General features: G+C 56.6%; 1 protein-coding gene across 2 annotated transcripts in view; it reads right to left on the bottom strand.

The window, feature by feature from the left end:
- CYP46A1 (cytochrome P450 family 46 subfamily A member 1) overlaps nucleotides 1-8400 on the bottom strand; it is a 31440-nt gene extending 23040 nt beyond the window's left edge. For both annotated transcript variants that reach the window (XM_044774302.2, XM_044774303.2), the window contains exons 1-3: nucleotides 8142-8400; nucleotides 1591-1671; nucleotides 938-1019 (exon numbers count right to left, since the gene is read on the bottom strand). In XM_044774302.2, the coding sequence (XP_044630237.1) occupies nucleotides 938-1019; nucleotides 1591-1671; nucleotides 8142-8263 (285 nt within the window). In that variant the 5' untranslated portion in view covers nucleotides 8264-8400. The remainder of the gene's footprint in view (nucleotides 1-937; nucleotides 1020-1590; nucleotides 1672-8141) is intronic.
- Between the last annotated feature and the right edge of the window lie 4786 nt (nucleotides 8401-13186).

The following is a 13186-nucleotide window of genomic DNA, read 5'->3' as shown; positions in this document are numbered from 1 at the left end:
CATTCGAGACACCATGGTTGTTCAATTTGTCTCTGGATCTAGACCCTAAGTTGCATCTTATCCCTCTGAGTGTCACCACAGCCGCCCTCCATGCAGAGATCACGTCCACACATCAGCTAGTACCCACTGTGAGAATAACCGCACCATCATTCATTGAACAATTGCCGTGTGCCAGGCCCCGGCTAGATGGCTCACAGACATTATCTCAGTTCCATTCTTACAACCATCCGTAAGAGAGGCATCACCCCCATTTTACAGATGAGGAAACTGAGGCCCAGAGGGGTGAGGTAACTTGTCCAAGTTCCCACAGCCAGTCAGTAGCAGAGCCCAGATTTGAGCCCAGTTCTGCTAACTCTAAAGCAGACGATCTGAGGGCCATTCTTAGTACCTCCGTGAAAGACACCATCCTGAACACACTATAGACCAATTAATGCAGCCTGTCTCAGTTTCTTCATCTCTAAACTGAGGCCTCTGAGAGCCCCCACCCCCTGAGAATGAAATGGGTTAGTAGTTATGAAGTACACGGAAAAGTGCATGGCCCGTAGTAAACATTAAGTATCTTTTGACAAATAAATTGAACAATATTTCTCATCATAACCCTGAGAGAGAGGGAGGGGTCATAATCCCACTTAGATGAAGAAACTGAGGCTCAGAGAAGTTAACTGGCCACATGTGTATGCGCCAGCTGGGCGGAACTCCCAACCCACTGGCCCTGACAGCCATGGCCCCCCTCACTGACACATCAAACAGCCCTGCTTGGAGAGCCCCCCAAATGGTGGGTGGTGAGAGAGAAAGACGTCATTTCCTTTCGGATCCCTGGGAAAACAGCCTGAATTCCGCGACTATGGAACTTTTCTCCCATGGTCCCTGGGGTCGAGTTTCCCGTCCCACCCCAGAGAAGGGGAGGGCTCTCCCCATGGAGCTCCCTGCTTCTTACCTTGACCGACTCCGGGCTCGTGACGATGACCGAGGTTTTGTGGAAGACGTTGACCCGCACGACAGGCCCATACTTCTTAGCCCTGGAAACCAAAGGGAGCCGAAGGGGGCCGTCAACCACCAGCGAGGTGAGTGTCATCAGCCCAGGGGCAGCAGAAGAAGCAGGGGCCCCATTCCAGGAGGGGGTCAACATGAGCCTGGGGCCGGGGCTCTGTCCTGCTGCTGACTCACTGCTAGTCACGTCCCCGCTGGGCCTCAGTTTCCACAGCCATGAAATAAGGTTGCGACACGCCTCCTTTGCCCCAAACGCTTGTGCTGGGAATCCAGCGATATCATAGCTTTGAAAAAGTTTTGAAGAGTGTAAAGCACCAGCCCAAACAGTGACTGTTGTCTAGTCATACCCCCAACCCCCTTTACAGATGAGGAAACTGAGGCTCATAGAGCTTCTGACGGCTGGTCTAAGGTCGCACTGTCGGCGAAAGGCAGAGTGTGTCTTCCGAACCGGCCTCATCTGCATCTCCACTCAGGAGGCACTGCTCCGGGTGAGAGTGACCGGGGTGGGGAGTGTGTGTGCTGGATGGGGAGCGGGGAGGGGCGCCGCCCCATGAGGGACCTGGACTGGGGAAGGGCAACAAATGACAAGTTAGGACCCACCAATCCAAAAACACATCTTGGAGCACGCGGCCACAAACCTCGTCCTTTTTCCAAAAGTAGGGGAGGTGTCCCAGAAGGAAACTAGAAGAAATGGGAAACATTAAGATCACTGAAGTCACCACTGAAGAGGGCTCCCTCCCCCACAGGTCGGCGTTACTGGGCCCCCTTCACAGATGGGAGGACTAAGGCACGGGAGGGATGGCACTGGCTCAGGGTCACCAGGCGGGATGCAAACCCAGGTCTGCCTGGCTCCAGAGTCCTCCTTGGAGAGGAGACGGTTTATTCCTCTCTGGCTCCCTGGTGCAGAGGTTGGGGGCTGGCAGGTGGACAGGGCGCAACAACATTGGGTGGAATTACCCTGACACAGTCATTGCACACTTACTGTGAGCTGGGCCCCAGGCTAAGCCTCACCTGGTCTGACACCACCCGGAGGTAGGTCTGTTGTTAGCCTGATGTATACAATATTAACCGAGGCTGGGAGCCACACTGTGCGGCTGCTATCAGGGTGCCCACAGTCTTTCTCGCCAGGGTAGATGGTTTAGTCATGCTAAGTCTGCAGTGTGACCACCAGATTGTAAGCGGGCCTGTCTGGTGTTGCCCTGGGCACGTTCCAAAGTACTCATGACCTCCCGTCTCCTGTATGACTTTATTCCGGTCGGGCTCACTTACTACAGCATCCAGAAGGGGTGACAACCAACTGCAGTAGGGGTTGTCAGGGTCGGGAAACTCACATTCTCCCAGGGGAGACACAGAGTAGATAAACAAATAAATGAGTAAATATGAAGTCAGAGAGTGATGGAAGAAAAATCAGAGTCAAGGGGGTAAGGAGAGCAGGGATGGGTGCAGGGACCACTTGATACAGGCAGGTCAGGGAATATCTCTCTAGGAAGGTGACATGTGAGCTGCAGCAAGTGAGGGATGTGGCCATGAAGGTATCTGGGGAGAGAGCACTCCAGGCAGGGGGAATGGCAGGTGCAAAGGTCCTGAAGTGGGAGCGTGCTTGGTGAGTTCAAGGAAGAGCCAGAAGGTGGTGTGGCTGGAGCAGAGTGCTTGAGAGGAGACTGGTACAGGATGGGGTCACCGAGGCAACTGTTGTTCACACTTTCGCTTTGACCTCAGTGAAGTAGGGGCCACTGGAGTGTTTGGAGCAGAGCAGAGGTGGGACCTGACTTGGGTTCTAAATGGATCGTTCTCACTGCTGCGATGCTGGGACTAAGCAGGGGGGGTTCGGGGCAGGGATGGAAGCAGTGGCCCCAGTAAGGGCACTGTTGGAGGTGATGAGGGCTCACACCAGGAGAGGTGAGAAGTCAGATTCCGGATGGAAGTTGTAGGTGAGCCAGAGGGACTTGCTGGAGGTTTGGAGGTGGTGTTGAGAGGAGTCAAGGATGACCCTGGGCTTTTGGGCCCTGCGCTGGAAGGATGGAAGAGCTATTTACTAAGGTGAGGAGCACCGAGAAGGGGCTGGTTGGGGCAGCAGACACATCCTGCCCGCCCCCCGCCCTTGTCCACGCAGGTGGGCAGGCCTCCGAACACCACACCCCAGACTCTGCCCCAGGTTCTCTCCACTCTGCCTGCAGGCAGGGGCAGGCCAGAAGTTCCGGCCCATACCCCCAGGGCAGCCCTCCTCCAACGACCTCAGCTCCCTCCACCTTGGCGGGTCGTTGGGGCTTATGCTCCACGTGGGTCCCAGAGCTCCCCAGGGGGATGCCCTCAGTTGCCCCAGAGTTAACTTGCTTTATTGGCCTTCTAAACTTCCCCATCTGTCCAAGCTCCAGGCCCCACGGGGGTCGTCCCCGTTAACCACTTACACAACTCTCATCTCAGGATCGGCTGCCAGGGACCGACCTGAGACAAGCAGATTAAATCAGGAGCTTGGCTTTGAGCCTGTTGGGTTTTTGGTGCCCTTTGAACTAGAAGGGAAGCGAGCAGGTCAATACATGGGGCTGGGGTTCGGGGGAGGGCTCTGACTAGAGACATCGCTGTGAGAGTCCTGAGCGGAGAGGTGGCGTTTAATCCAGCAACTGGATTAGAACACAACGGGGTGAGTGTAGATGGAGAAGAGAGTCAAGGACAGGGCCACCGTTGAGGGGACAGGCTGCCAAGGGACAAGCAGCCAGGGAGACCGTGCAGGAGACGTTGGGTTGGCTGGAGGAGAGTAGGGGAGAGTGGAGAGGGAAGCCGGTGAAGAAAGCAGGAGGAGGAGGCGGTGGGGGGGGGGCTCCGTCTGGCCCAGGCTGGGAGGGGCCAGGCGAGATGGGGACCCAGGGCTGACCATGGGGTTCAGCTCCATGGAGGTGACAGGGATGTTGGCCAAAGCAGGTTAGGAGGAGAGGTGGGGGCCTGAGCCTGATGGGGTGGTGGGTTCAAGAGAGAACGGGAGGAAGGAACAGGAGCCCAAAGACTGGCAGTCTTCTGCGGGGGAGGGCGTTGCTGTGGGGGTGCAGACACAGGGGCGAGTGTTGGAAGGAAAGAGAGAGGGAAGAGAAGGGTGTTTTTTGTTTTTTTTTTTTACAGCATATTATATAAAAATGGGGATGATGCAGAAGAGAAGGAAAACTGATGATGTAGAAGGGAGGGGGTGTCAGCAGGCAGCATGCTGAGCAGCAGGGGCTTGTCCCGGCGGGAAGAGCACATGGGCCCCGAGCAGGGAAGTGGGCAGCTGTGGGCGAAGCCCCGGGAGGAAGTCCTCTCAGGCTGTCCCTTTTGCTCGGGGAGGAGGGAGGTAAGAATAAAGGCTGAGAGTGTGGACGAAGGGGAGGTGACAGGGATTAAAGAGCAGCCGATGGGGGGTGGGAGACCGGATGCTCCAGAGGGAGTGCGGTGGGCCGCCAGGCAGCTGGGGCCCCCCTTGAGACGAGTGGCCTTGAACTTACACAACCCCACCTGCAGAAAGACGGGCCGTGGACGTCACACATGACTGGCTGTATTTCCAGAATAATCTAGTACCCGTGGTCACTCCCCAAAGCTAAACATTTTGGGGGACTGTTCTCGGTTTTGAGTTGCCTGAATGAGAACAGCATCTGGACCCTCCTCGCCTTCCCAGGCCTGTCTGAGAGCCTCCACCCTAACCACTGGGGTCCACTGCCACCTGGGGAGGAAGGTAGTGACACCTCAAGAAGGCCAAGGGCACGGGGCCACCACTGCCAGGCAAGAGAGGGAACTAAAACTCGTTCCTTCCAGTTCCTGCAGGGGGCGCTGGCGCTGGGGTGGTGAAGGTGGAGTGTTAGAAATAAGCAGGTAAGGGATGATAGAATGAGGGGATGGGAGGACACTGGGATGAGGGGGACAGAAGCCCTCCTGGCATGCCCTGGGTGGCAGCCTGGATAGGGCAGAGCAGCCCAGGGAGAGAGGGGAGGGCATAGTCCCCAGCACCTGCAGTTTCCAAGCTTCCTGTGGGCAGAGAAAGCCTTGGAGAGCCACTGGAGCCGAGCTCATCAGGAGAGCCCACTGCGAGGCCACCCAGGGGATGAAGGGAGCCCATGAAATGGCTGAGGGGTGGGCCCCCCACTAGGATGAGGGTGAGGGGCCATGATCGTGCCTCATGCCAGTGGGATGGGGTGGTGAGGGCTCAGCCAGGCCCCCAAAGTCTACTGGATGCATCTCCCACCAGAGCCGGCAGTGGGTCTCCACCACGGCCAGGAACCACCCGGCAACTCGAACAGCCCCCACCCCCAGCCACTTGGCAGGGAGGAGCAGGGGAGAGAACCAGAACTGCCCAGGAGCCAAACTTGACAAACTTACTCCAGACTAAACACTGGGAGAGAGAGACTTTCGTTGTAAAGTTTACGTTCAGCCTACACTATCAGGAGAGTGGGGGCCAATGAGGATGTTTAGAGCAGCGACAGGGAATAAAGAAGCTGTTTGTGTGTTTGTGTGGGATCAGCATGTGGGGTCTGAGCTTTCAGCTGTTACACAGACTCTTGCAGTAGGAAGTTGTCTCTAATAAGAACACAGAGATGTGGCACTTAGGGAGGGCATCCTGGTGATTTCTGCAGGATAAGGAGGATGAAGGGTGGGGTGGGGGTGGGGGAGCACAGCAGGTGCCTCTTGCAGGGTAGAGGGTTCCTTGCCTGCAAGCTGGCAAAACCCCAAAGCACCAAGGGGCACATACCACTGCTGAGGACTCAAGACACAGATTTCCTGTCTATCAAGCTGTTACCAGTTGAGGTTTGGGGATCCAGGCCTTGAATGCCAAAGCATCTGATTTGTGTCACAAGAAGTTCCAGAACTTTCGTTTGGTACAGCTTTATATTTGACCACCAACCAAGTTTTAATCCAAAATCTTTCTGCATATGCATCGTTCAGTTCACCTCCGCAGAATAAAGAACCCAACCAGAATTATATTCAGCCTCCCCCCACGCCTCCAGCCACCCACACACACCTGTAGGTCACATGTAGATTCTGTGGTGTAAGATTTGGGGGAGGATTCAGGCATAAAAAGGAAAGAAATACGGACACACGCTGCTACATGGATGATCCTTGAAAACATGATGCTGAGTGAAAGAAGCCAGACACAAAAGGCCACATATTGTATGATTCCATTTATATGAAATGTCCAGAACAGGCAAATCTATAGAGACAGAAAGCAGATTAGTGGTTGCCTAGGGCTGGGGTGGGGGAGACGAGGACTGACAGCCAAGGGTATGAAATTTCTTGTTGGGGTGATGAAAATGTTCTGGAGCTGGTGGTGATGGTTGCACAACCCTGTCACTACACTAAAAAACACTGAATTGAACCCTTTAAAAGGGTAACTTTTATGGCATACATAAGTTTATTTTTAAAATGCAATTTAAAAAAAGAGATGTAGGGAGAGGAGCTTGATTTAAGTTCTGCCTTCTCAAGACACAGAGACTGGCCCGGGTCTGCAGGCTTGAAGCACTGGGGACGTTTACAGGAAGGCCAGGTTCTGAGGAGATCAATCAGAAGAAGCACAGAGCTCACTCAATTCCAAGCTGTTGATGGCTGATTGGAAAGCCTGAAAGGGTGAGAGTGTACCCAACAGAACTTGTAGGAGATTTCTACCATCTACCTTGAATCACTGTTTATCAAGCGTCTACTATGCATGTCCCAGGTGCTGCTGTGCTAGAGGCTGGGGACACAGCAGTGAATGAGACACACACAGGCCTACGGCAGAGACACACACTTAACAAGAGGTGGCACAAATAATTACCCAATCACCATTACAGTGACTTAGAGTTTATAAAATGAACAATATATTCAGGGGTGGGAGCAGGTGGGACTTCCCTGAGGAGGGAGCATTTAAGCCAAGCCTGGAAGGCTGGGGGAAGCATCATCCAGGTGGAGTGGAAGATGGAGATGCTAAGTAAGAGAAGTGAGATCGGGAAGACCCCAAGGTGGGTGAGGGCACCCAGGAGGACAAAGAACCATCAGGGAGAGCAGTTGCCTCCCTATGTCACCAGCCACAGAGATCTTTCCCAAACCCACCAAACAGGGATTCAGGCTTCTAAAGCCAGGGCATCTGGCTTGTGCTGGAGGTGGGTACCTTCTAGAATGTTCATGTCCTGAGATTTTAAAAAGTGTGTCTAATACCATTGTTTATTCATTCATTCAACAAATATTTATTGAGCATCTGCAATGTGCCAGGCGCTGGGCATACATAAGTGAACATACAGCATCCCTGCCCTCCAGGGGCTCACATTCTAAAGGGGGAGACAGACAGTCAACAGGTGACAAGAAGGTAACTTCATGAGTGACAGCCCCATAAGGAGTTTGGGGCTGAGTGGGGTTTCCACAGGGTGGATGGGGAACAGCAAGATGCTGGAGGAGGGAACGAGCTGGGGGCAGTGCAGAAAGACCGAGGGCAGCTGTGAGTAAGGCAGGGGGCAGAGAACAGTATGGAAAGCGTTCTGAGAGCTCAGCATGGGCCTTGCTGGCCACGGAGAGGACTTAATTTAGAATTAGATTTAGTTCTAAAGTGATGAGAAGCCTGTGGAGCAGAGAAATGACACGTCTGATTCAAGCTTCAGAAAGGTAAGCTGCTGGTGAGGGGGAGGTAAGGTGGATGGGGGTGGGGGCTAAGGATGGAATGGAAGTACTAAGGAAAAGACAAAGAGGATGCGCCAGGACAGAAATACAAACAAAGGGGAATGTGACCAAAATGCAGTGTGTTCCAGCGCAGGCTGAGTGACCCCATCCAAGTCCCAAAGTTAAGAGCGCCCACTTTAGAGCCAGGCTCACCTGGGTTTAAATCTAGGCTTACCAACTGTGTGACCTTGGGCAGGTGACTTTGCCTCTGCGCGCCTCAGTCTCCTCGTCTGAACGATGGGGTAGCAATAGCGCCTACCTAACAGGGCTGTCGCTGCCATCACGTTAGTGGGGCCCAGCAGAGCGCGGTGGGCGCCGAGCAGCTGCTGCGGCTGTGAGTAATTTGTTACTAAGAATAGTTAGCGCCCCTCTCCCGGCCACCGTCTCCAAACGGCCGCGCGCAATGGCGAGGCTGGACCCCCGGTCCCGACGCCGGCTTGGACGCAGTCCCCCGGCCCCCCATTCGAGCGCCCCATCCAGGCCCCCGCCCCCACCCCCCCGCTCACCTGGGCCTCGGCGGCCCGGGGATGTGCTCGTAGCGGCTGCGAGCGCGGTGCACGAAGGTGCAGCAGAGGCCGAAGGCGACCAGGACGGCGCTGCCGAGCAGCAGCAGCAGCCCGGGGCTCATGGCTCCGGGGCAGGCCGGGCCGGGGTCGGGGCCGGGCACCGAGGGGGCGGGAGGCCGCGAGCCGACTCAGCTGTCAGCGCCGCGCGCCGCCTCCGCCCCAGGCCCGGCGCGACCCAGCACCGCCCTCGCCCGCTCGGCTCCGCCCCCGCCGGCTCCGACCCCTCCCAGGCCGCTCCGTCCCCGCCAACCACGTCTCCGCCTCCGGCTCCGGCTCTCAGGGCCCGCCCCCGCTCCGCCCCGCCCCCCCAAGGCTCCGCCCCAACCCCTACGCCGCTCCAGCCCAGGCCCCGCCCCGGCGTGTGGTCTCCGCCAATCACAACTCCGCTTCTGACTGAGACCCCCCCCAAGGCCCCGCCCTCTCCCCCCTCCTCCCTCAGGCTCCGCCCCCAGCCCTCAAGCTCCACCCCCACAGCAGCTCCGCCCAGAACGCGTTGTCCCTGGCAACCCTGATTCCTCTGCGCTGGCAGCCCTGGCTGCGGCGCTAAGTCCTCCTGGCTGGTTCCGCCCTCTTTGGCGCCTCTAAATAACGGCGTTTCTCCGCGCGCGGTCCTAGGACCCTTCCTTCTCCCTAAAACCTTCCTGGAAAACCATCCCAGCCTCCAAATTTTTGTATTACGCCCACTGTCCCGAAACCGTTCTCTGGAACCCCCATGCCCCAAGGCTAGTTTCCGCTGCCTGGCCTGTCCACACCGAGCGCTCGCGGTCCGCTAGCGGGGTCCACAGGGCAGGTGTTGAGGACCCCGGGGACACAAGGAGGCTGTGCCTACGAAGGAAGAGCGCACGGCTGAACCCGAGGCTGCTCTCCCAGAGTCTCAGACTCCTCCGGAACGTCCCAGACCCAGGGGAAGCCCCATCGGAGGCGCGGACCCGGGTCCAAAGGAGCTGGAGTTGGAGGGGAGTGGGTGAAAATCTGGGTACCGAAGGTCGCCCTAAAGGGAAAGCGAGAAATGTGCTCGGAGCGGCCAGAGGGTATTTCTGAACTCATACCCAAGACTGCCCTCCCTCTTATAACCTGCTTCTCCTTTCCCATCTGAGTATGACAGAAGAGGCCGCTCTGGGCTGTTCAGTTCCCACTTCCCACATTCAGGCCACTCAGAGTGAAGGCAGTGGATGGCAAGGGCCAGGCATGCCCACTCCTAGTCCAGATAACGATGCTCCGGACTGGGGAAGGGGCTCCCAAAGATAGATGCCGCTGGGTGTCTGAGAAGAGGACATACCCTGCTTCGTGGGCCAGGATCGGAGAGGTTTGGGGACTGGGAAATAAAGTCCTATGTACCGCCTTCCCAGGTACAGCCAGGACATGACCGTTAGGGGTGTGTGGGCTTCAGGGAGATAGACAGGGCCAAGATTAACAGCTGGACCAAGCATAGCGGAGGCAGGATTTCTGGCCCCTGGCCACTGCATCCTGGACGTCCATCCCGGCTCGGTGACCTGGACCCGCCTCCCGTATGGCTGCGAGACTTTGGCTTGCCATTGCGCCCCCATGTGGCGGTGAGGAGCAGGTGCAGGCGCGCGCATGGGACCTCTACCTGGCCTGGCTTGGGGGAGAGGGAGGTGGAGAGGTCAGACAGCCCCTCCTGGGCTGTGACAGCTGCAGGGTTTGGGGGCAAGTTGGAGAGAGGACCCCGAATAATTGTTCTTTGAGGGCAGAGCCAGATCTTGAACTTGAACTTTTTGGGCACCGTTTGGGTTCCCACATGAGGTAGGGATGGGGCAGACTTGGTGCCACCGTGAGTGCAAGCCTGTCCAACTAGAGCTAAGGAGAGCAGTGGGCACTAACATTCTCTGGTGCATCTGTCCACACCGGTGACCTCTGGCTCAATGTGACCATGGCTCACCCCGCCATTTTTGTCAACAGAGCACCCCTGTCCCTGACTGGGATGAGTCAAGAGTGTTCCCTCTTTATGAGCACCAAGTCCTCATTGCCCACCCCCTCTGATTCTCCCAGCTCTCCTGTGATCCGGTGGGCAATGTTGAGATGGCAGGCACACGAGATCCGGGGTCCTTTGCCTGTGCAGGCAGCACTACCAGCTGCCAGTAGAGGGCGCTGCCTGGAAGCACGTGGCCAACCACCTGGCCCTTCGCTGGGAAGATCTGGAGGAAGGCTCTCCCACATGGTAGCTGCTGGTCACACGTGGCAGGGGGACACTTGAAATGTGGCTAGTCCAAACTGAGATGTGCTGTGTGTGTGAAATACACACTGGATTACATCAATTTAATACCAAAAAAAGAATGTAAAAAATCTCATGGATATTTTATATTGATTAAAATGATAATTGTTGAATACGTTGGGTTAAATAAAATATACTGTTGGAATTAATTCCACGTGTTTCTTTTTACTTTTTTAACACGGCTACTAAAAAATTTTAAATTACCTATGTGGCTCATATTATATTTCTATTGGACAGCACTAGTATAGACAACGATTCTCAAAGTGTGGCCCGCAGACCAGCAGCATCAGCATCACCGGTGTCACAATGCAAATCTCAGTCCCGCCGGTGTGACAGTGCAAATTCTCAGCCTCACCGAGACTTACTGAGTCAAAATCTCTAACAGGACCCCAGCGACTTGTGTTTTAACCAGCCCTGCAAGTGATTCTGCTCGAGTTTGAGAACCAGCAGTGTAGACGATGCCATACAGGAAGTGGTTTCCCAGCAGGATGCAGAGGGAGATGCAGGCAGAAGAGGTGGCTCTGAAGCGGCTGCCCTCGCTTGAGCGGCTCAAAGCTGCCTCCCCTTCTGAACGTGGGACCCAAGACTACCCTCCCTGGGGATCTGTGCTCTTATCTGGAAAAGAAGGATGGTGATGTCAAGGGTGCCTTATGGGGCCACTGTGAGGCTTAGATGAGCTGGCACCCCTGAGGCACCTGGCACACAGTCAGTCCTCAATAAACGCTAGTTCTCAGCAGGGCCGGTGAGAGAACAGACGCCCCCACAGGAAGACTTGGGTTCCACAGAGCAGCGTGAAGGGGCTCATCTTCCTCCCATTTTGAGGACTTGTCCCCAGATCATTCTCATGCTGGTCCTTCCACACAGCATGCTCCTTCCCACCCTGTCTTGCGCAGTTGGCAACCACCAGTGTGGACACCACCAGCCTGGTATTGAGCTTTCTGTCCAGGAAGCAACCCGGACCTAGCTGGGCTTGTTGGTAAATGTTACCTCATTTTTCTTCCAATAATCGTGCTGATTATCTGGTTTCCAATGAGGCTCAGAGAGGTTAAGTGACCTCCCCCAAGGTCACACAGCCAAGGCTGGAACCCCCATCTCTAGCCTCCCAGTTGAGCATTTGCCAGGCGTAAACCCAGGGGTGCCTTGGGGAGCTGACGGGTGCCCACTAGCTTGCATGCCTTAGCCACTGACTGCAGCTGTCAGGGCAGAGAGCCTTTCCTGTTGTCAGAGGAGAAGGGTGGCTACTCAGGGCCCTGGTCTGGCTGAGGGATGCAGGTGAACGAGGAAGAAATGAGGCCCAGTCAGGGCCCCGGAGTGTTGTTACGCGAGGCTGACACCATGGATGCGGTCCTGGGTGTGGGGCCACACCTGGGACATCCCTGCAGCAGTGGGCTCCAGGGGCTCCGGAGCTCTGCTGCGGGTGAAGCAGCCTAAGCAGCTTAGGCTCTGAGAGATCCCTCTAGCTGCCGACCGGAGGCCGGATTAGAGCGGGTGAGGGCAGAGGCTGGGAGCGAGCAGAGGGAGCCTTGGCCTGGGCCGGCCCCATCCCTAGAGACCCTGGAGGACTCTACAGCAGGCCCAAAGACCCTGGGGACAGAGTCACTTGTGAATGCTTCCTTGGAGCCAGCTGTAGGCACTGGAGTGAAAGGAGCACTGGAGAGGGAGTTCACACCTGGCTCTGCCCCTCCCTGGGCTTGTGTCCCCATCTGTACAGTGATGGGGCCCAAAGAGGGGAGTTCCATGCTCTTTAGGCAGCACAGGGTGACAGCCCACAGCTGGGGCTCCAGGGCCAGACTCTCTGGTTTCAAATATTGGCTGTGCGACATCTGGCAAGTAACTAAGCCCCCCTGGGCCTCAGCTTTCACATCTGTAAAACGAGGGGTGACTATGGCACCTGCCTCATAGAGCTATTTTGAGGATTAAAGGAGTAAGGAATATGTAAAGCTTCTAGAACAGTGCCTAGCACACAGTAAGTGCCCTGCGAACGCCAGCTGGCCACCTCAGGATATTACTATTCAGGAGCAGTGGGTCGGTGTTAACTTCTTGCTCAGGAGTCAGGCCGCAGCCCACGTCTTGTCCGGAGCCCAGGGGGGACCCTGTCTGGAGGACTGGCAGGCCAAGGCCAGCGCTGCCCCGGGGAGTGGAGGCACCTGGGACTTCTCCCAGTCATCCTGCAAAACAACAGTGACACTCAGGGCCAGACCACTCCGCCACTTGGGGGAAGGTGCTGGAGCCCCAGAGGGGGGCCCCTGGCTGTCAGTGCTGAGGTGCAGGGGCAGGTGTCCCCCATCACTTCTGCCCCACGTGCCAGGTCACACCTTGCGGTGGCGTGGCCTACAAGCCTTGAAAGGAGGCGGGAGTGCAGCAGGGCGGGGAGGGGCAGGAAGGGCAGCTGTGCTGGGCACTGAGCAGGTTCACATACACTGCACTGTTCTCACGACGGTGCCCAGCACGTAGGCCCCACTGGACAGCAGGGCTAACCCGGGTTCCCATGGGGGACTCAACAGGGCCAGATAGGCCACAAGGGCCCAGGGCCCTCGCCGACCCCACTTAGGGCAGAGTAGGAGGAGTCCGAGGGCGACCCTGCAGCTTTCTTCTGCAGCCAGACGCAGCTTCACCCGGCAGAGCTTCACAGAGCCACTGCCTCTGCCAGGCACACGGCCCTCGTGCCAGCTCGACTCTCAGAACAACACAGAGATCGGGTGGGGGTGCCCCACCGAGAGCCCTTGCAGCCCTGCAACACAGGCCATATCCT

Source organism: Equus asinus, chromosome 7, assembly GCF_041296235.1.
Source record: "Equus asinus isolate D_3611 breed Donkey chromosome 7, EquAss-T2T_v2, whole genome shotgun sequence".
In the NCBI taxonomy this organism is placed as follows: Eukaryota; Metazoa; Chordata; class Mammalia; order Perissodactyla; family Equidae; genus Equus; species Equus asinus.
Note: the sequence above shows the minus strand (reverse complement) of the source record. Positions and strands in the feature narration are given on the sequence as shown.